Below are 23,889 nucleotides of genomic sequence, written 5' to 3' on the forward strand. Positions count from 1 at the left end.
AAGCTTAAAGAAATACATCAGTCTAGACAACATTAAGCTGCTGTGTTGATGCTAGGGACCAAGACTGGGTTGTGGCTGTTTTCATAGTGGTATAGCATGTCACTACACTAACTTCTTGTAGCAAGAGAGAAACATGCCAAGTGTAACAAAGCCTTGCCAAACAAAACTAGTCAACATGTGTTACATGAGTTTAGCGCAGGTTCAGAAGATAGAGAGGAACTACACAAAAAATAAAATCAATACATTTTAAAAGCCTGATGGTAATTGTAACTACATTCATTTTTAGTATGAGAAAAAAAATGAGACACACAGAAGGTTGCAGCTTTTACCATTTCCCTTTAGTACAAAGGCTTGGAATTGGTCATTAAACAAAGATCCTGTAACTTCAGTAACTTCTAACATCACCAATTCAGCAGAGTAACAAGAGCAATTACTACAGCATATTCCACACCTACCACCAAATGAGTTCTCCATTTTTTTGCCAAACAAAAGTGAACTTATAATTAGTAAGTAGTACAGCTGTTACTTTATAAATCCATTTGTGTGCGCCAAAACCCCTTCATTTTTCTTTTGTATTTTGCCTTACTTCATTGCCCGCTGTAATGTAGAACCAGGGCCCAGAATACAGCGTTCATTTATTTTAAACAAACCATTTGCTGATAGGAATCTGTCTGTATCTCTGCCACTAACTTGATCTCAAGCAAATCAAAGGCAAAAAAGAAACCACAGTCTTATTTTGAGAGAAAGCACAAATGAATCTGAGGACTATTGTTCCACGGTTTGAGATCAGATGTAAACAGGCACAGCCAGGGTGGAGAAGCTGACTGATTTTGTGGCCCGTTCAGCAGAATGTAACCATATAAAATTCCCTTCGCAATCCAGAACAAAGCTCATTCATGGACCTATCGCTTAATTGCTGGGCAAAAAACAGAAGAGCCTTAATTTTAATTTTTTTTAAGCTATACCACAACCTGACTATGTAGTTCACATACGTAGTTCCATACCAAGTATAAAGTCACAGTCAGAAAAGGAAATATTGAGTTAGAAGCACAGACCTGGGAGCTCATTCTTCTTCATTTTTAATGTCAGCTACCTTGTCAGCTCATTGAATAACCCTGAGCATACTACTTAAATTCCATACGTACATTCCCTCTTTAGCTCCTTAAGTCTATAATATGGAGGTGATAAAGCTATTTATGAGCCAGGGAAATCTGACATCTGCAAATGTCAAACATTCAAAGATAATACATAATGAGATACTGTATCTGTGTGTCCTTATTCTCCTGTTTCTTTTTTTAATACTGATGATTAAATATTTCCTGTGTTACTATGGTTTTATCCTGTGCAAAATGTGACGATATTTGCATGATCTGCAGATGATTTTTAAGCAAGAACACTTCGTGTTAAGTTCTCCTGGCATGTAACTGCACCTTAAGTCTTTTCTAATATATTAACAGTTTGGTACCAAGCATGCAATCCCCCACGGTACCAGGGATATCATCATCACCGTTCAAATGCATTTGTTGATTTTGTTTTAAAAATCTGCATGGGAACCTTGAGAGAAAGTTTTATTATGGTCAGAAATACCTTCCTTACACTTCCTACATAAATCTGTCAAATAAATGTTGCTCATGCATGAATAAGGAGGTCGGTCTCACAGTTGCGCAGAGCCTGCTTGCATGCAGCTATTGCTGCTATTATCAGTCACAGCACTAGGACTTGACCACAAATAAGAGAGGATGGAATATAAAGGAGCTACATTTTGCTTACTTGAAGATGCTTACGTTTTTATAAATTGCTACAACTCTGAGGCCATAGCCAAAAAATGAGAGCTCTCAGTAATTTCTTGTTACTTCAGCCTTCATGGAACTGCTTTTCTCGAGCATTAAGTTCTCTTAGAAAAGGAAAAAAAAGGAACTAATTAAATATTCCAGGCAATTTCTTAAGTGTTTCCTCATTGTCAGCAATGGCTAAGAATCACAGGAACTGGATTTGCAGGACTCAAATCATGCCAGCTGATGTGAAAGGTACTATGTTTCCCATACTGTCAGCCATGGATCAGTTAACAAAACAATATCTCCATACTGACTACTCAAAGCAATGTTCCACAGCTCTGCCCTCTCCTCACGCCCTGACCTCGTCCAGTAAGAGCAGCAAACAGCAGGCGCCCACGCCCCAGCCAGAAGCAGCTCACACACACAGAGCACAGATGGATTGCCATCACACACAGCGACATCCATCACTCCTGTGAAGTATTTAACTCCACCCCACCACCCACCCAATGCCAGGAAAATAAGCGTTCAGAGAGGTGTGTCACAACAGTCGTAGGGGATGCAGCCCGTTCCCTAGGCTCAGCCACGTTAACGCTGGACACAGGCCAGCGCAGTTATTTGAAGAACAGTAAATCAGCACCTGTCTCCTGGTATCAGCAATGAATGAGCTTACACAAACGTGCATGTTTGCCAGCTGGCAAAACAGAAAATCCCAGAGCTGCCAACCCAGCACATCTCCATACAGAACAGAAAACTAAACAGACCATTTAACTGCGCTGGAGAAATTATTACATTCCGCTGTATTTTTCAAAGGTTTTTTTTCTTCAATAGAGAAGTTGGCTGCTCAAAGCAGGGAACATGAAATGTAGTGTATGCAAACTCTTTTCCCCCCACGTTTGTTAATTTGCTTCACTTGGTACAATTTTAGACCTTACTTGTAGTGATGCCAAGTAGGACTGCAGGAAAGAGTATTATAGAAATAATATTTTCAAAATTTTCTTAGAATTTTCCAACAGCACTACAAAAGGCAAGGCTTACATTAGGTCTACTACCCAGTGACATCTCTGAGGTTACTAAAATGTTATTGACACATATATATGATTGTTACATATATATATATATATATATAAATATCTTAAGACTTCTAGTCATAAAATAGATGAATCAATCAATCAAAACAAGGCTTATGTCAGACAAGTCAAATGTGAACTAGCCCTCTGTTTTTAGCCTTTCAAAGCAATCTCAATTTTAACAAACATAAGAGCATGAGTGCCCTGCAAGTGAGACAGGAAATTCTAAAATTAATGATACTCACACCTGAACAGAGATGAAGGCTCTTGAGTATTTTGCCCGTTTTGTAATCCCTAGGGAATAATTATGCAGGTGAGGTTTTTAAGTGATACATTAGCGATCCATCAGAATAAGGCCTATTTACTTCACCCTGCCTATGTGCTAAAAGCATTGGCTAATTAAGTGAGAAGGACTGGGATGACAGCATCTTGGCACCTCAATAATCAAAAAATCACTAGCAAGAGGAAGGCAACTGTCTGCGTGGTTACCACACAAAACATCTTGGCAGTTGCTAAAAGGTTTCCCAAAGGCTGATACTTCACACAGCATGAGACAAATAATCCTTCTCAGTATTTATGCCTCATCTCAGTTCCAGAACGGTGCTTCTTCCTACTCCTGACAAATATCAGAGTAGGAAGAGAATGATTAGAGGCACCCAGCTGATACAATTCAAGAGCTTGAGGTTTCAAGGTTACTCTAGCCATCTTGGCCAGTTCACATAATACAGTGACTGTATTCCCAAGCAAAACGATTAGTGGTGTGTTTTAACACTATAGTTTCATGTAAGAGGCCTTAAGCCCCATTTATCTTGCTTCTGTCATCCTGAGAGTTTCCTCCACTAGTCGAAAGAGGAAGATTTTTTAGCTTAAATCTAAATCCTTCTGAAATAAGAAACAAGACCACGAGGCATGTGTGGACAAGATCTGCTGTTTTACTAAGAGGTATCACATCACCCAGGGAGGGAGGCAGCAACTGCAATGTCTCTAACTCACTGTGACAGAATGAAGGAAGAAATTTAGAAGAGGAACACCACACCTGAGTGAGGTACTGCTCAAATGGATGTCACTTCTCAAAACTTACAAGGTATACTCCTCATGCCTACAAACACAAGAATTAGATCTGAGTTTCCTACTTGTTTCCTTATTTCTGTACTAATTTTCCAATATACAAGGACTTCTGATGCTACATGGCATAAGCAGACCCAGAAAAATCTCATTTTGCCTGATGTAGCAACACCAATCTAGAGGAAGAAAAATATATTTAAAAGATTTGTTTAGACCAGTAGATTCCAAATTTGGTGACCTTAGACTGTTGGTAGCTGTAAGCATCTCAACACTTGGCCAAGCTTAATCAAGAACACTCTTAAAAACCAGGATGGCTCCAAACATCACCAACGAATCTAACAGGAGAGAGCAGACAATTCTGGTTAGGCGAGACTGTTCCCACAGCCACTTAACGTTTCAGAATAGGCATAATTCTCATTACAGCTAATAGCCATTGGGCCTTGTTATGCCTTTTTCCTCAAACAAAGGGATAAGAAAAAGGCATTGTTTGAGAAATGTTTTCTCATTATAAGACTGTTTATGCACCGTAATGACATTTTTATACACTGATTAGGTTAAGCTTGAAATGATTAATTGAACCACTTTTCCAGTTATTAGACACTGTTTATATTCTTTTTTTCCCCTGATGTATTGGCACCATGTTCTACAGTTCCCCAGCTTAAGAAAACTCAAATATCTGATGCTGAAAAAGTAGTTACATACAACTAGGCAGTTTCCTACAAATACTTTATAGGGTAACTAAAATAAAATACCTTTTAAGCCTATCAAATGGTCCCACAAATATCAAGAATACCGTGTGATCTCACCTCTAGTATTTTATGCAGCTTTTGAAGAGCACCTACGTTTGGCTCAGGGCTCCAAACAGGCTGGTAATTCCAGAGGCAACCGAAGAGGATCCCTTCTTAGTACAAACCTTACACTGAATGCTCAAAACAGCGTACTGGAAAATGAGAGAACTTTGAAACTGAAGTAAAAAGGACAAAGCATGAGATAGATTTGAGGTATCTTGTGAAATTTCACATTATCAGCTGACTTCTATGCCAATGCTGCCGCTTCAGAGTATTTTTATCCTGAATACCAGAAATGCTTCCTTATGATTCAGTTTCAGAAAAAAAAAGCCAACCTAGGCAACAAAGTAACTGTGCAAGATACATATTCAAGCTTGCAGAGTTCCTACAGCCTATTAATCCAGAAAGATATTCCAACTTTTAAATTGACAGTGTTACTATTTCAATCCTTAATACAAAGTGGCAATCATTTTAAGTAAAGCATGAAGAAAGTTCATACAGATGACAGAAAGCAAGTCTTAGAAACCCTTTTATATGACGTTTAGTGTTGCTACAGGCATAGCTCTGTTAACACAGTGCATATGTGAACTTGTATTACATCTCTAGACTTGCAGTGCCATAATAAGTTTTCTTTTTGTCATCAGCAACATACTGAAGATAATTGCACTTAATTTTTCCTAGAAACTAATTTTTGTCTATTAGGCATAATTCCTCTCTGCATATTTTGCTTATGTCAAGCTTGGCATTTATATTGCTATTTAGGCCTTCCTCCTATGCTGTACATCTTCATGTTTTTCTTTGCATTTGTGAAATCAAAAGCATAGGGTTGGAAAAGACTTCATGCCACCTAGTTCTTCATCCCTCTATATCCCAGGCCAAAAAGAGCTTCGTCTGTCATTCCTCATGGACATCTGCTTAAACCACTCTTTAAAGCTGATAGTAGAGACTACTGTAACAGAAGATGCTAACTCACAGGTATCTGAAGAATTAATTTAATTGAAGTGAGAGAGAAATGGTTGCATCACAAGCCACACTGGACTGAAAAACTTCCAAAAGTAGATTAAGCTACTCCGGTTTCCCATGAAAACATGCACATAACACCTCCTTCAACTGGTTGAGCTGGGAGAGCAGGGGTCCTTGGCAGAGGGATGGTAAAAATCTACAGAGGAAGTGAAAAAGCAGCTGGGGGAGCTGCTTTCCATCATCTGTATGAGCTTTCTTCATACTTTACTTACAACAGCTACCATAAAGAAAACCAACAGACTTCCTGTCTTCCTCTACATAAAAATTCTTCCTGTCTCCCTCTACATAGAATAAAAAAATAAAAAAGCATTCTGCACAGTTAAGTTCCTGGAGATACTAATGCCAACTTGAAGAATGTAATTTTGGCTTGAAGTCTGGTAGCAAAGCCTCAAAGTCACTAAAATTGTTCAAAAGTAAAAGCCAGAGTTGTACTAAGAGCCAAATTCAACCTTTCACTTGGTATATTAACAAATAAACAACCCTTTTTGCATTGCCAGTGTTTATGTTGAAAGTTCTGAAATAATAACCAACAGGGTGTGTTAGGACTAAAAAAACTCCTCTGGCTGGAATGCTCAGAACCTCCTTGATTTACGCTGACATTTAATCCCTTTCCCCTCTTCAAAGAATTCAGGGCTACCGAAAGGTATTGGTTTGACAGCCCTGAAGACCTGACATCCCTTTTATGCAGCAAACAGGTGCACACAGAGGCAGCAGGGAGCAGCTCATGGGGTCCTGGGAGCATGCTGGGGACTTGTCCTGCAGCAGGGGACCCCCTCCAGCAATGGGAGGGGGCTCTGTACCAGCTCTATTCCTGGCCATCCTGCTGAGCCCGGCAATAACACACAGACTTGCATTTAGATTTAAAACACGCTGACAATTCATATATTGCATGTCTGATAATCTGTCAAAACCTGAGTTAACGAAGACTCCGGTTCTGGAGAGTGTTACCTGCAGACTGAGCCACTGGTTTCCAATCCTTTCTCCAACAGAGTTTGTCTGAGCATGGGCTGAAAGCCAACCGGCAGCACCTTTGTTATGAATTCAGCTTCTGTTGCCCTTTTTTTCTGCCCTTTCTTCATGTCTTTTTTTTTTTTTTTTTAAACATTCATCCTCTCCTTTTCTACAGACTCATTTATAAAACTACTCAAATAGCTCCCTTCCTCCTTCCACACATTCACAGACATTTTAGTCTTGGAAGAAGGCCTCTGTTGACATGATAAACCATTAAATGCCACAGGAAAACTGAACCCTCTGTCAGCAAGGAGTTGCTTTTAGAGCCAAGAAGCAAACAGACATGACCAGCTGTAGAAACAACTGAAACTAGGAAGTCCTAGCTATAAAAGGATAGTTTAATAATAATAATATTAAATAATAACAAAAACATGGCCTGGCTACACCAAAGGAGGTTCCAGAATCCCCTATAATGGAAGTTTTAAGGACAGGCTGAAAATATCTGCCAAGAACAGAGCACATGTACTTGAGCATGGCTCAGCTAAGGAGGCTACAGTAGTTCTAATAAACAGAGTTGGGAAGGGACGTTAATTTAAAACTTGGTGATCCGATTTATTAGAGTCATTGTATAAAATGACAAGTCTTACAATAGCTATATACATAAACACACAGACTTCTGCAAGACATCCGACTTCGTGCCATAAGCTGCTCTAAGTAGGTTAAATATGAGCGATAGCTCAAGCTACAGCCGTGCACGACAAAGCAGCATGAAATGGGGAAGTTTCTACCGAGCTTCCAGAGGAACTGAGCTAGGCCTCGTGTTACTCAATGCTGTGTTCACTTCCAGCTCACTGATGACAGCTACCACTGAGATAAATTCAAATCCTAAGTTTGTAGCATTGCCCTGTTCTCGTTATTTCACTACGTAGGGAAGGCCATGTCATGCCTCAGGCACATCTGAGCAAAAACCAACACACCCAAATGAAAAATTTCACTAGAAACAAAGACTGAAGGCTGTACGTACAGAGCAGGAGACCCATGTCCAGTGAGCAGCAACATGAAGATGTATGTAGGAGTCCCGTAAAACAGAAAACACAATGTAAGTTTGTGTTATGATAACAAGTGTTCGTGTTGTAAAGAGTGTGGCAAACCAAAAGGCTACTTTGGACATGTCATTGTTAAGAACAAAACTAGGGCACTCAGTTTTATGCCCACTTTAAAAAGAAAAAGATGTTGGAGAAGATGTTGGAAAGACTTAAACCTCTATTGCAAAAGCAAGGTTAATGTCAGGGCAGGGAAAAAAAAACAGAAATTTGGACTATGTAACACATCAAAAGGGTCAAAACATAACTTGATAACGCTCATATTTTTTTACAGTGAGGAAGGTAGAGGTAGTAAAGACTCCAGCCCAGCCAAGAAACACTAACAATGACTGGGCAGACTAACAGGCCCAAGAGACTTCACAACAGGGAGATTAAACACTAAGCATATTTTTTTTTGATATTGCTTTTGAGGTCTTCAGTTCAGAATTGAAGAAAAACAAACAAACCCTGTATTGTATGTCAGGCCAGCGTGCTTTAGACAAAATACCAGTTACTGCTAAAATATAATGACCTTTGATTACGTGGCAGTAGGTGTAGATCATCTAATATCCTTTCTAAGCTTTAACTGCTTGAGAAGTACATGATGCCTTCCTTCATTTTCAAACATCCAGTTTAACCATAAGACATAATGGGTAAAGCCTAACATGAAAATAGATATTCATGTCAAACAAAATAGACTTTTTTTTTGGTCAAGCGGCCTGTAACCTTTGTCTCTCATAACCTTTGTTTCTGAAGTCCTATGAGTAAATCCATCATTCACCCCATTCTACAGTTCTTACTTTCCATTGTTTATTCTAGATAGCAAGTTCTGTCAAACTTAGTTCAAAGGCCAAAAGAGGAAAGTGACTACTGCTCAACATCAAACATTTCTGTACTGGACTCTTCCTCAAGGCCTGAAAATTATAGACAGAGAGATGTCAATTAAGAAAGATAGCAATCAAGTCATAAAACACAAAAAGATACAGCTCTGAATCTCACTCTTGGGAAAGCCATATAGTAGGATCTCTCAGATTTACCACAGTCATATTCCAGAGTCCAAGCCCACCAGCATGACGACGTGCCTTACAGCCATAGCATCCAAAGTGGTACAAAACATGAACTGTACTGGGTAATGTCCATCAGAGGTAACAGAACTACCAGCTGAGTACATTACCATACTAGTTAGTACTCTATAAAAAAGAATTACATGAGTGTTTTTCACAACCCTGAAGCACAAAAAGGCATTTAACCCTGTGGGGATTAGTAGGTGAAATTTGCTGCACAAATGCAAAAATGGGAAAATTGCGTAGCCTGAAGTTCTGCAGAAAGGATCTCGAGTTATAGGGGAGCACAAAACCCACTGCTTGGTGCTTTCAGTATCAGCCCGGGAAGGCCACAGTATGTAAGCCAAAACAGGAGGGCTGATTTCCATCTCAAACATTTTTTGGAGACACCCATGCTCATCTGCTTAATGTTTCAACTCTAAAAGGTTGTTAATTTTGCATTACATCTCATACATTTTATATTCACATACTTTTCTTTGCTCATCCACTATTAAACAACTTTTTAAAAAAGATATTATGCACCTTTTCCACTGCTCACATGAACAACTTTCCCAGGCATATGCTTAAGATACAAATGATATTGACGTAATTGCTTTGAATATTTCATACGATCAGATTATTTTTTTCTCTGACAATTAATTTCTAATAGTAGCTCGCTCAACTCCTAGGAGGTTAAAAGCGTGACTCAAGGTGGTCAAGACTGTGGCCTGGTTGACCTGAGTTCTGTCTTCAACTTTGCTCTCTGCTTATCCCAAAGATAATCAGAGGTTAGACTAGCTTCAACAGTTTTCTCAGAGCGCGTTCCCTGACAAAAACAAATTACTTTTCTCCCTGTTATATGCCATCTCCCTGGCTATTGGAGGGGGGAGCTTTCAACAGGCAAGACCATCATTATGACAGCGGTGAAGTAGCCCTGCACAACAGAACTAGAGTGACACAGATTATTTTGCTCCTGTTTTTGGAATTATCTTCTGATAATACTGCTAATTAGATGGCCAAGCATACTTAAAACAGGAGAACTATCCGCAGTGAAATAAACTTTAGTATCCAGGACTGCCCAGGACAAAACCATGCGTTCTTCCCTGGACGTCAGAAGACTTCACCACGCTTCTTGTAACAGTCAAAAACCTTCAGATTCTCCAGTGAGCACACCTGTACAGCAACACAAACTTCCCAACATGCAAACACAAGCAACCTTGAACCTGTACAATTCTCTGCTGGATCTATGATCCCTGTACAGACAAAAAAATAAACTGCAAAAAACGTCCTCTTTTAGCATTCAAAGTACCAAAATTATTTCCAGTCTCTCTCAGAAGTTCAGCTACGGAATACAGAGCCAACAAGAATCCCTGAAGGAACTTGAATATTTATTACTGGCTTTGAAGCAGAAGATCTATGTGAATGGAGGATCACGGATTTTAGTATGACTGCCGTTCCTACACATGCGGTTAACATTCGTTATAAAATATCTCCTTACGCAGTATTTAGTTTCAGCACGATGTTCATCTCCCCCACAATTACTTATAGCTCCATCCGTCTTTAAATTCTTAGCTGGGAAGACTAGTAAAGATTTTGGATCACGGCTGGGAAATGAACATTTACAAAACAGCCTTTGCCCAGTTCAATCTAAGAGCAAGCATCAATGTTCTGCACTTGCCACTGAAAACTACAACAGGAAATAGTCAGTTGGCTGACTTAAACTAGACTACCGGCGTTTGACAACGTTCCGCTTTTCTAAAGTCATTTCTACAATATTCAGCATTCAGGTGAACTCAAATTGCTACAATGACAGCAAACAAAAGTCAAAAGACTAGTGTAGTATTTCATGCTGAATAAACCAGAAAGCTTCGTTTGTGTGAGTAAAGGTGCCCTAGAAATGCTATAAAAACATTCATAGGATATACAACCATTAACATATACACACACCGATGCTATAATGTATTCATATTCCCAAATTAAGAGAAGGCAATTTCTATCCACTCTGAAAGATTGTATTAAAAAAGGAGTCTCCGCAGAAAAGGATTGAAGGGAACAAATCACTGGAAACAATTGTCAGTTGTGTAGCAAAAGAAAAATCCCAAACCCTCAAAACAGTGCAAGTATTCTTTGTTAAATCACATGAGCAAACCTGATGCATGATGCTCACTAAACAATAGACAAATACATAATTGATAAAGCTCTGGTGACATTTTTTTTCTGAGATACCTTTCACTAATTTAAAGGGAAAGCTTCATTGCTTTGTAAAGTTACTTATGCAGCAAGTTTAGAACTATCAAGGATTCTTCTCAAGTTCAATCGCTTACCAGGGAACCTGCGGATCAGACTGAACTTTGACTGTGTCAAACCACGAGGCTTCCTTTCCTGGAAGCACATCAAGGTTCTCGCATGAAATCTGATCATCAGCACAGTCAGATTAATGACAGAAGTGGTCAGGCTGATAAACTAGCAAAACAGAAACCTGCCCAAATAAGTGTGGAACCGCATCTAAGACAAGGTTGTAATGCATTCTCACCCGTTTGTGCCAAAAGTGAAGGGAGAACCTTTTTTTTGAAACTGATGTGAAAGAAAAGGCTTTATCACTCACTGTTTCCCTGCAGGAGGTCTGTAGCTGTTTCTAGAAAAACAGACACTAAGAGCTGGTAGTAATCTGGGTGTCTAGAGTAATGCCGCTGATTGCTGACTTACCCCAAAAGGTGCCTAGGTTAGTTCTGCTGAAAATGGGAATGGCAGGGGAAAGCTGTTTAAAAGTTAGCGGACTCCTTTATGCACAGGAAGGTAAATCAGGTATCGAGGATTTCTCTCAACCAACAGAAGTTCTCAAATAAATGTGTACCTCTGTATGCCACGACCTAACTGAAACAAGTGCTCTCTTAAAATAAGATATTCTTAATAAATCAATAACTATGTATGATAGGAAGTTATATTCGCTTTTAACCATTTCCCCACCCACTCACTCACTTTCATTTCCTAATGATCGGCAATACCGTACCTTTCTGCTGGATATGCAAGCATCTTGCCTCAGGGCACTTTTCCATGATGTTCCTCACCAATGTACAGTAGAAAGTTGCTTATTTCACCCAGTAAATCTGTTCACACATGCAGCTGTTTGACTACAACACTTTCTGAAGTCCCAACATACAAAACTTTCTTTCAAAAGAAAGAAAAGGGACTTCAGAAATAAAAACTTGTGTTAGGGGAAATTAAATTTCCATATATCTAGGTAAAGAAAAAAAATTTTTGGAGTAACTTGCCTTCACACAAGAGGAGATATACATACAGAGATGGGAATGCCTTTGAGCATTAAAACAGCAAAAATAATTTTCCTTTTCTAATTCACATATCTATTCACAGCAGTAAAGCTGGATAAAATGTTTCTTAGTTTAAATTCTTAAAGATCACATTAAGTATCATGGAATGGACAGAATATACCGTGAGCTATTTTCTGGCATTTCACTGAAACGGAAATAAGTTGGAGGGCGAGTTCATTTAAAGCCAGGAACTAAGGCAAGGAAACAAGTTATTTTTTGCAGTGCCTGAAAGCCTAGAAGTCAACTCAACGTTGACTCAACTCCTCTACAATAGACCTTACCAGAACAGTCAAGGCATAAGAAATGCTACTAGCACCGTAAAACTGGAACTGCCTGTACGGTGTCACAAATTGCTTTTCCATGTCCTTAACCACTTTTTAGATATTGTAGCAGCAAGTCACTGGCAATCTCTGATTTTCTTATTCCTATTATTTACTATGAAGCAATCTCTGACTATTTGAGTTAGAGGTACGGCATAACAAGAAGCAAAGGAAATAGAGAACAGTAGCTGAATGTATTGTAACTGCAGTGCAACCAATTTTGCTGCTTCAAACTCAGTAATTATGTGTAGATCTCCTAACACTGGCACATCTTGAGTTGTGAGTCAAAAAACTGGCAAAGGAATAAGAACAACCTCACAAACTTAATAATTGAGCTACATTAAAGACAGCCAAACTTCAATATGAGGGAACCAAATAGCCACTGGGGTTTAATACACTACACAAACACAGAAATATGTGGCAGGGACCAAAGATAAACCAGTTATTTTTTAGCTCATATTATTTCTCACAAATAGCCTCTGCAGCTCCCCAAGTAACTTACAAGTGATAAAAAAACAGCTGGAAGAGGAACAACTTAGAGGAAATAACTGGAGTCCTGCAAGTTCTTCATCAGTTAAGTAAAGCCAATACAGTAACAGCTAACTTCAGTGAAAGAAGTACTTCTGTTGATGCTCTTATACTTCTCAGCACCAAACACAAAACGATCAACATGAAGGGAAGAACAAAACACACACCTTGAACACCTCCGAGAAGAAACCAGAGCCGATTTTCTCACATGTGAAGTCATCAAGACGGGTAAGTCTGGAAAAGGCACTTATCAGGGCTCTGTACGAAGAGGTCCAAACTCTTCCGATCTGGGATGCAGTCCCATCTCCTCCAGTGCCACCGTCAAAGTCCTCAGCGCGCTCCAAGCGTGGTGGAAATCCTGCTATTGAATTCCGCTTACTTCGGTCCATTTTGAAAACAGGCTTTTCTTCTGTTAAGGGAGGACTTCTCACATCTTAGGTACTTTGCTGTCTTCTCTACTCTTGCTGGAAGCTAAAACACAAGAAATTGAGATGGTCATTATTATAAAAATATCTAATCACGTTTGATAGGACTCCAACACAGCTTAACCAGTGTAAGGGAATAAGAAAAGCAGAAGGTACCTTTGGTGTGAAAAAACAAAACACACACAAGACCAACCACTCAGTAGCACTAAAAAAGATGGACAATCCAATGAATTTTTCCTTCAGAGTCCTGGAAATATTCTATACTCTGGCTATTAAGACATCGATAGGTTTGGAGCTCCAAACTTTAAATGATAACAAAAGGCTTTCACACACACACTATTTAAGTTCTGGTTGCTATATCAAACAATTAAGCAATAGGAAATCCACAAAATGTTATTTTCTATGCTACTTCGGTAGCAGTTGGTGACCAATCTAGTGCTATTGCAAGAAACCATTCAACATTAGGGGCTGAACAAAAGATGCCTCACTATAAAAAAACTGATCAACTTTCAGTTGACTTATTAGCTGTCAATAACAGTAGCTGAAGCACCCAAAGCTTTGTTGTATTTTTTTTTTTAAACTTCCACCTATGAATGTTCCAAGACCAATTTCTTAACTAGTAAAAACACAAGTTTATACCCGCTAAAGATCTAGTCCCCAAATTTGTGAAAACGATCAACAATCCTGCTACAAAAACAAAGGCTTCTTGTACGAAACTGCCAGAACAATTCTCTACGCACACAATTTTAAAGCTATATTAATTTCAGTTCAACTGAAAACACAGGAAATAAGATACATTTGCCAAGTACGAAGGGGGGAAAAAAGAGAAAAAACAACACTGAGGGAATTTTTTTTCTCTGTGTAAGAGGATGATGAAGTAATCAGGATGACTCTGGAGCCCATCAAATCCAACTTGGATTGGCAAACCTGACAGGTGGCCTACTTTTTTTTTTCCCTTTAAACCTTAGAGTCAGGAGGTTATTCATCTTTTCCACACTCAACTGTTCATTTACAGCGATTCAGTGAAGCCCCTACAAAACCTGAACAAAGTGGGCACTCACAAGGAGGATTTTTTTTTTTTTTTGACGGTGAATGAAAAACTGGAAGGGGAAGGCAAACTTTTTTTTTATATAAAGTGGTAGACAAAATAATCACAAAGCAGGGAGCAGATGAGGCACTTATACTTGTATGTACACAGATGTACAAAACCTGAACAATACACGAAATTTGAAGAGCATCTCAAAAACAGAGGCGCACCAGCTGTCCTCTGAATACACAGCAGCCCTGCTATACACATCTTGTGCGCAGCGTATCCTTCAGAGATGCTGTGCCAACCCGTCAGAAAGACGCACAGCCCTTCCCTGCCTTCAGAATTAGCTCCGTTGGATTGCATGGAATTAATCTGAGGTTGTCCTCTCCGAGGAGAAACAAAAACTTTCCCCCCCCAAGGCCTGTGCTGGTGTTTATTTCAAGTATCTTAAAACTCACCTCTCTGAATGAGGGTTGGGATCGGGGGGGACGGTATAGGAGAGCCTTACGAGGACCTGGTTAAGAAAATTTAATCTCTACCAAATCCCACTTTGCGGTATTCCTACAAAACTTTATGTGCAGACTCCCCCGTGCGTGAGCTTCCTGCACTTCTCAGATGCTAGTACTACATCATCTAACGTTATAGCGTGGCCGACTGCCACAGAGAAGATCAGGATCCAATTTCTGACCTCATATTCCTGCCCCACGAGCCCTGAAGGTCTGGAAATGGTACAGGAGCACCACAGGACGACAAAGCCTGCTCTCTCTCCCCGGAGAGAAGAAATAGCCCATGGAAGCTCGTCAGCTGCAAAGAAGGTGCCCAGGATCTTCCAAGCGTACTTAAATAATTCTTTTTGATCTGAGAGCAGCGAATTAACATTTGGTTGCTTTTCAAGGAGATGAAGAAAGAACTATCTGTGGAAGGAGGAGAGGCAGGAAACAATGGCGTTAACAAGTCGTTTTCTGGAACAAGAGACAAGTATGGTTGGAGATTGACCAAGAAGCCTGCTGGACTTGAAGAAGCAATGTTTTAGCACTTAGCAGAGCAGCACCCACCTGCACTAGGCACTTCCTAAGGGAAGGAGCAAGGTTTTGCCCCAGCAGCGCCCGGTCTGACACTCAATGCCATGACTCCCATGAGGTGCACCCTGAAGTTTTGCAGACACCCCCCCAAAACTTAGTGAAACAACCCATCTGCATTGCGACCCAGCAAACAAATCAGAGCTATATCAAGATATATCCAAAAAATGAGACAATAAGACTGCTGTTTTCTAGCTAGAGGAAGACACCAACTTAGGTAAGTGATATTAAACAGGAAGAAAAACCTACCTCTGTCTTAAGCATCCAGATACCATTAACAGAAGATCAGCTCCCCATATACTCTGCTTAATCTACTAAAAAAAAAAAAACCCACCCTCACACATCCACATCCTTCTGATTGAAATCACATGGTGAACTCCGCAAAACTCCGTACAGATCTCACAATGAAAGAAGAGATTCAAAGCACTTCACACAACATAAATCCCAAAAGGCTTTGCCATCTGGATCCCCAAGTAACCCGTCCCTTCAATTTCTGCCTGCTAAAGCTTGCCTTATTTCCAGACAGCCACACGAAATCCTTGGAAATTATTAGGATAGAGCTCCATTTGTCCAACTTTCTGCCCGGGATTGCATACACAGAATTAGAGGAAAATTTCAAGTGGGCACACTTCCAAGCGGGCCTCCTGTCATTTTGGCCAATTACACTAATGATCACATTCTCAGTCAAATCAACCAGGGTTTAATTGACTGTCAAATCAGTCTGAGGTACTTTAATTTACTACCTTGTATGATTAATTAAAGTGCACTGAGCAGAACGCAAGACCGACCTGCTGCAGATCTGAAGGCTGTTGGGTTTGTTTGCTTGTTCTTTAATACTAAAGTTCAGCTCAAAGATTCTTCAGCTGTGCTCAAGGACCAGTTAAGAAAAGACATCGAGCACTCTAAAAACATTTCCTGATAAATTTTCCAGCTTCCAGACCGCTTTTTTGACATCCTTACCACAACAAAAATGCACCCCACTCTGCCAAGCCAAAATGTTTTAGAAATACATTTGTCAAAACGCGTAACCTGCCCCGCTCATCCATTCGCTGTATTGCTGAAAAGCACAATTGTAGGTTTCATACTCTACCACATTTTAATTTCTCGGTCTAAAAACAAACCTTGAAGCAAGAAACAAACAAACCAAATTAAGAGTACATTAGGATCGGTTTCTCCACTGCATGAACACATTGGGTTTTGAGTTGTGGAATTGACTACAAATACTATCAGCACTCACTTGGTTAATGAGGGGGTTGACTTACAAACCCAATGTCTAAGCCTGAAAACATGTAAAGATGGAAACCCCACAACAGCACATCAAGTTATGTCCCGCACACCAACGCAAAATGAACAAGTGAGATACATTAGCCAGTGCTTAGCATTTCATACCGTTCGTAGACATAAAAACAGAGCGAGCTTCTCAGCTTCAGCAGCATCCCTTTAATGCCTCAGGGTGCAAAACAAGATCCCTCCAAAACGGTTTCAACTCATTACCGACACTTTTTTTGTCCCCAGTATCTTCGTAACACGTGCATATTTGCACTTAAAAGTCAAAGTTTCCTAAAAGATGGCCCTAACAACAACAACAACCATTTTTAGACACAGAAGACTGTCGCTAGGCATTCAGCCTGGAAAGCCATAAATCTGGTGGATGCATGTTATTAATTTGAAAAGGTTTTCTGAAGAGCAAGATGCCAAAGCTTTGACATAAGACATTTGCCAAGAGTTAACTATTTAAACCCATAGTCTGATGGAGTTTAAAAGCCCAGCACTACAAAAACAGGGAGGAATTATGCTGGCAAGTGCCACTCAACAGCATAGCTAGGAGGCGAGGGGGGAGAACTCCCTCTAGTAACTTGCAAATTTCAGAAAAGCTTCAAAGGATCGTAAAGAACAAAATCTTCCAGAGACTGAATTGACTTTGAGGTCATTAGCCTGGAGGAGAGGGGAAAAAAGGGGGGAGCAAAACATAAGAAATCAAACTAAATAGGTAAAGAGAGCCAAGCTCTCCACGGTTTTGTTCCTAACTGCAGTAATTCACCGTCCTAACAGAGGAAAGGTATTTGGTTTGTCCCTAACTTGGCTTCCTGTCTTTGGGAGAAAGGTAACATCAAATATTTACAGACAGGGCAGCTACCAGCACCAGGGCTCGCACTGCGCTTGGCCCAGCTCATCCTGAGGCTGAAATCTTTTCTGACTGCTTACTGGGGGAAGTCACCGGTCCAGCCTTCCGTCTTAGTCACAACACGACACTTGAACGTGAAAACCCCAACATTTCCTACTTTCATTTTGGTAATATTTTGCTTTAGTCGCCTCTCCCCTGCTGGGGACAGTTCCTAGCTCTGACCAGCACCTCCACAACATATACCTCGCACGGCTAGGGCTGGCACTCCGCAGAAGAGACCTGCCTTAGCCCAGGGACGGCGACACCAGCCCAGAAACTGGGAGCCTGCTAAGCTGCACCACGGTTTTGTAATGCAAACAAACCTCGCAAGAGGCTGAGCTGAAACAAACAGTTCACTTATTTTGTGACTGCAGCCAAGTTTGAAACCAGAAAGAGACGAGACATTAACTTACTGCAAAGCCTGGGCTTCAAGACCAACGCTGTAGGTTTAAAAATACTCGTATAAAGCACGGGCATAAAGCCTGGCACACACTGAGAAGGCAGATAATTGGAAAACACACAAACAACAAAAAACAACACTCGATCCTTACGCCCACAGTAAGGAATTGCCAACCGCTTCTCGAGTTCAAATACAAAACAAAAGTGAACCTGTACAGACGGGCCTTGCAAAAATCTGTTTGTCTCCTCGCCTGGCTGTAGTCACACCAACGCACAGGGCAGCCTCTAACGTAGTGGCAGAGTCAAACCATCACCCTCAGGTAGATCACACACAGTACACAGCTGCTGCTTCAAACGGACAATCTTAATATATTCTGTTTGCCTAAGAAAACATGAAAATTGCAGGACACCCCGAAGGCAGTGGCCTTCCCTATGCTTCTACAGGGCTTGGTAAAGATGCTGAGAAGCAGCAGGCTGACATTTGCTTAGCTCCCGACCAAAACAAAGGGAATCGAAGCCTTTCTATTTTAACACCTCTGTAATCAAGGGATCCCCCCAGCCGCTCCGCCACGTTTATAGCTGAGGGCCGAGAGCTGTCTGCAGGGTTCTCACGGCAGGCAGGAAGCAACGCTCCGTTGTCTCGGTGCAGCCGGCGAGAAAACCCAGCACGGCAAAGGCGACGAGAGAGAACAAGAATGCTTGAAAGCGGGGTGAAAATAAAGAAAGCAGGCTGGGTTTCATATCTGACTGATGATTTATACGGCATCACAAAAGACAGCCAACATTTGCATCTTCCATCTAAAAGTGTAATCACCAGAGATATTTAAAACGCATCACTCGAATACGGCTGAAGCTCCAGCCCGTGTTCCTGGGTTCAAGCCTCCCTAAGACACCCAGTACCGTGTCTACGCCAGGTACTGGCAGCACAAACACAACAGTAACAGGGTCCCTGATAACTCCTTTGTGACCTTTTGGAGAACAGGGCATCCCAAATCTGCTGCTGTGTTACTGGAGACACTGGTGGTATTTACACATCAGCCTGAAGCACCTCGGGTACCGAGAGGAAATCTATAGCTCACAGTTGTGAGCCACAGACCTGGAGTGTATGAAGTCGGGCTTCAACAGCAAAGTTATTTCAAGCAAATCCCCTGCTGGTTGCAAAAGCTGTCACAGCTCTCCAGTGCAGGCAAGGGGACAACCACATAAAAAAGTGGCCTAGCCACTACCAGAAATGTGTTCAACTTAAGAAAAAGTGACAGGGCCATATGAAAAGAAGCTTACTAAGTCAAAAAGAGGACTTGGCAGCAGACAACAGATGGAGCCACCAGGACACAGCGGCTGATTATCAGATGTACTTACTGATAAATACACAACATGAAATGAATACACTAAGGAGCTAATAAGGAGGAAAATGGCTTAAAAAAATAATTACAAACGTTGATCGTTTTCGATCTTGCCTAGAAGAGCACTTTTTTTGTACCAGGCTGCAAGATACCACGCTACAAGGATAAAATAAGAAGCGTTGCCATTGTGCAAATGCATGGTTCTTGGCTACAGGAAATAAGGAAACCTATGACGCAAGGGAACCACAAGCTTCACTCTTTCCTGCAGCAGGTACAGAAGCAACATCCCTCTCCTTTAGCCCTGCATTTCTTTCATGCATTTGCAAAGTCACTTGCATAAAGAATCACAATGGCAAAAGCACATGTATGAAAGCGGAGGGTACAGCTCGGTTACAGCAGGCCCACAACGCCAGAACACTGCGTTTGGACCAGTTTTCTCCTTCCACAGCCTGTCCCTGTCTTCTGCTCCGCTCCCACCGCCAGCTGTTCATCCTAACAGAACAGCAGGAAAGATCCAAGCAAGGAGGGGAATAAAAAAAGAAAACCCAACGCAGGAGGGCAGACACTTGGCAGCAGGTACAGGAGCACACCCAGGTACTTTCAGTTCTAGCTAATCATGCTCTGTGTACAAGTTTTATGTGAAAACAAAACAAGATGGACAACGAAGTAACACAGCCGTGTCTACAGCTGCACAGTGCAGTCCTGCACAAGTCCAAAAATGACGCTTTTATTGGCCTGTCAGAATGTGGCATGCAACAATAATTTCCAGAGTTGATGACTAAATAGAAACCCTTCCGACTAACCCACTGGGCATATCAGAGCTCCTCATAAAACACCTTATCTTCGGCTGTAAATTCCACCACCTCATTAACCCCGTGGAACTGTGCGCCTGGCGATTTTGCAGCCCACGAAGACACCCTACGACTCCGATCCCTACTAGAAGGTTAGTTTTGAAGACGTTATTTCAGCTGGAGCATGAAGGCTGCCCAAAAGCCAGCCTCAATATCAGCTGTAAGGGTTTTTAGGAGGCCACAAACGTGACTAGAACTCAGCGCGGTGCTCTCGAAGGCTCAGCTTCCAGCTCCCCAGGCACCTCCTGTCAGGGGACCCCAGGGGCGAGCCCCCCACCGCAGAGCAGGGCAGCTCCCCGCTCAACGCGGCGACCCACCCGGACCCTGCAGGCCCCCGGGCAGCTCCCCCCGAACCCTCAGCCTCCTCTCACGCCTCCTCACGGGGCAGCGCCCCGGAGCCAGGCCTCCCCCGCCGCCACCCTGCCCGGGCACCCCCGGCGGAGCTGCGGGGCCGCCCCCGGCCGTTACCTGAGCAGCGGCGGCGGCGCCAGCGGGGCCTGCGGCCGGCGGGAGCTGTCATGGCGGCCTGCCCGGCTCCTCAGCGGCCCGCCGAGGGGAGGCGAGGGGGCCCCATGTGAGGAGCGAGCCCGGCTGCGGGACCCGGGGCCGGAGAGCGTCGCAGCTCCTCCCTCTGCGCCCGCCTCCGCCGCCGCCGCCACCGCCACTGAGCCGCCCCCAGAGCCGGGGCGGCACCCCGACACCCACCGCCCTCCCGTGTAGCCAATCGGAGTCCGGAGAGGGTTGATGGACGGCGGAGTGCGGCCAATGGAGAAAGGGAAGGCAGGCGCGGAGGGGTTCGCAGGTAATCCACGTGAGTGCCCTTTTCTAATTGGCTGAGGGGCGCTTGAGAGGCAGGCAGCTCGGCCAACGGAAGCAGGGACAACAACTCCCAGGACGAGAGCGGGAGCCAGCGGCAGGAAAGAGAGAGGGGCGTTGCTAGGGGCGCCTCGCTCTCATTGGCCAGCCTTTGAGGGCGGGTTATAAATAAGAGAGTTAGCCAGTAAGAGCGCGGTGTACTTTCTGACAGACGGGCAGGAGAGCCAATCCCCGCGTGTTTATAGGCAACGGCGTGAAACTGTCAGCGGGCCCAGGTGCTCATGGAGGCCCCGCGGCCTGGGGCGGGGGGGGCCCTGGCGCCTCACGGCCTCCTCCTGCCCCGGCGTTTAACCCAAACTGATGTTTTCTTCCCTGACCTCATCCTTGGCAATATCTGAGCTATTTTTCCTGAAACTCAAAAAATAAAAAATAAAAACAAATAAAAAAGTTCGTCTGTTGTAGAGTCTTGTATTCAAAAAAACGAATCCCAAGCAATTCAAACTGGAGGAATTATAACCAAAAATGTTCTCAGACAAGAACGCGGTGCTCAACCTTGCCATAGTAGCAATATGTTCTGTTTTCTCATTACCCTTCATCATTAATTTTGTATCTAAGCTTTTCAGCTTGATCCAAAACATGCTCAGGGGACTTTCGTGTTGGAAACATCAGCACCAGTTCTACAGATAACAGTGAACAGAGTTTTACCCTTACAGCTGGGATAAAATCCATAATCTGCATTTTACTGACTGAATTTAGTCTTAGAATTTCCACCCAAATTTACAGTGAGATGTTCTCTGTAAATTTAACTGAAAATAATTAAATAAATAAATAAATGAAAAAGTAATTCTGCACAGGTAACAGATTAAAAGTGCTTTGTGTGGAAAAAAAAAAAAAAGTCTTTTTTTTTTTTTTGATCATTTGTTTCATTTTCCTCCTGGATTTCCCTTGCTAACAGTGATTTTCCCACGCTCCCGAATGCTAAATACCAAGTACATGCAAACATCTATTCTAATGACAGCTCAAGCACAGGGTGCAGTGAAGCTTTTGTAATTAAGCCATTAAACAATGATTAGCATATCCATCATATTTTAATCTGTGACTGAACAGGTGGAACTACTCGGATCTGTCAGTGTCTTCTGCTCTCTGACACTTCAGGAGAACTGAGCTCCAGAATGGGGCTTTTCAGTAAGACTAATCTTTTAGGACTCATTTTTTAGAGTTAAATTTCAGCTCTTTACATTTGACCAAGCGAGTTGAAAAGACTTCACGCAGAAAACGCCGAAATATCTCAGTTTCCTTGGCCATTCTCTAAGTCAGAGTGCAGTGGTCCCTGCTGCTCTGCACCCTGTTTAAGTGTCAGTGCCTTCCAGTTTCATCTCACTGTGCCCCTAGTCCCGGCTGTGTTGGAAGCTATTAGTTAGCTGCAAGATGACATCTGGTGGCAGGTTTTTATTACTTCTCCTTTTGGGATCTAATCGCAGAACTAAAGCAAATGAATTATCTTTCCCCAATTCCCTGTCATAAATTTCACCTCTTTCCTGCTTTCCAGACAAGATATTAGTTGCTTCTGCTTTTGGTCTACAAATGTCTTATTGGTAATAAGCAATAAATAAACATTTATCTCATGGGCTGGTGCAAAGTAGCAGCATTAATATATGCCTGTGTGATTCAGCAAAGTTAACTCGCAACTGGAAACGCATAACACTGCATGAGGTCCTGTGATTTATATCACAAACAATCCATGTTTTGAGAAGGCCTGGGAGATGGGATAGTCTTATGAACACCAGTACCACCTTATCTCAAAGGCAAGGCTTGTGTTTCGAAAGCGGAAAAGAATGGGTTTTGCTGATGACCACATGTGCATGTACAGCAACAGCAGAAACTTTGTCTAAGAAAGTCCCCCTGTCCTTCCTTGCAGCTGGCAGAAATACCCAACAAATCCGTAGCTTCAATATCTGGAGAAGATGGGTGGCTTTTTTAGTCTCCTTCTGTTTCCTGGAGAGAGAAAAATGAACACCGTATTAAAAGACACTTCAAAGGGACATATCAAAGGAAAAGTCTTGCAGATGTTGCGGTGTACTTCGATCTAATCACCTCTCTCTTGCATCGAAGGGTCACACAGCCTGGGAACAGGGCAGGAAGCTCAGCTCCGAGCAGGTATTCCTCTCTCCTCCCTCTGCCCTGGGCTGGCTGCCCCACGCGGAGATCAGCTATGCCAAAAAGCAGTTCTGTGGCTTGCGGTTTGCTCCACTGCTTTCTCGGTCTGACTCTTCCTCAGACAGATCGCTTTGGCTTTATAAATATAACCGGTTTGGCAAAAGAACAGCCAAGGATTTTACTGCCACTCACAGGGTGGCAATAAAAACAGGCATCAGAGGTGGATGAGAGCATGGGAGGGGGAATTCCCTTCCATTGGGCTTTGGAAATGCTCTGGAGGCAGAGAAGTTTGGGAGGTTTCTCCTTCCCAAGGAGAAAGATGCTGCAATGAAGCCACACAAGTTTGCTTCCACGGCAGCAGAGCAGGTGTTGTCCCCAGCAGGGAGGTTTTGTGGGGGGCAAAATTAAACAAGTATCAAGCAAAGGGGACTGCCTTTCTGCCTTCCCAGAGGAACAAGGTAGTGGGTAACTTCACAGCACTGTGATGAGAGCAGGCATTTTAGTGATTTAACCCATGAAGCATTTTATGTGATGAAGCCCCTCAAGGAATAACATCCTCTTTAGACACCAGCAGAAATCTGAAGTCATTTCATGGGAGCCAGACGAGAGAGTCCCAGAGGGACTGCCTGGAATTTGCCCCTTGCCTAATGTCAA

At 42.3% G+C, this 23,889-nt stretch overlaps 1 protein-coding gene across 3 annotated transcripts in view; it reads right to left on the reverse strand.

Annotated features, from left to right (window-relative positions):
• TESK2 (testis associated actin remodelling kinase 2) overlaps positions 1 to 20,939 on the reverse strand; it is a 77,546-nt gene extending 56,607 nt beyond the window's left edge. Inside the window, exons 1-2 of one of the 3 annotated variants that reach the window (XR_007708593.1) lie at positions 20,731 to 20,930; positions 13,139 to 13,442 (exon numbers count right to left, since the gene is read on the reverse strand). Coding sequence is in view for 2 of the 3 variants with exons in the window: in XM_035537352.2 (XP_035393245.1) it covers positions 13,139 to 13,360 (222 nt within the window). In the remaining variant the exon portion in view is untranslated. Of the gene's footprint in view, positions 1 to 13,138; positions 13,443 to 20,730 lie in introns of those variants that run through there. The other 2 variants (XM_035537352.2, XM_050712187.1) reach the window with 2 other exon arrangements.
• Between the last annotated feature and the right edge of the window lie 2,950 nt (positions 20,940 to 23,889).

This window comes from Cygnus atratus, chromosome 8, assembly GCF_013377495.2.
Source record: "Cygnus atratus isolate AKBS03 ecotype Queensland, Australia chromosome 8, CAtr_DNAZoo_HiC_assembly, whole genome shotgun sequence".
Taxonomy (NCBI): domain Eukaryota; kingdom Metazoa; phylum Chordata; class Aves; order Anseriformes; family Anatidae; genus Cygnus; species Cygnus atratus.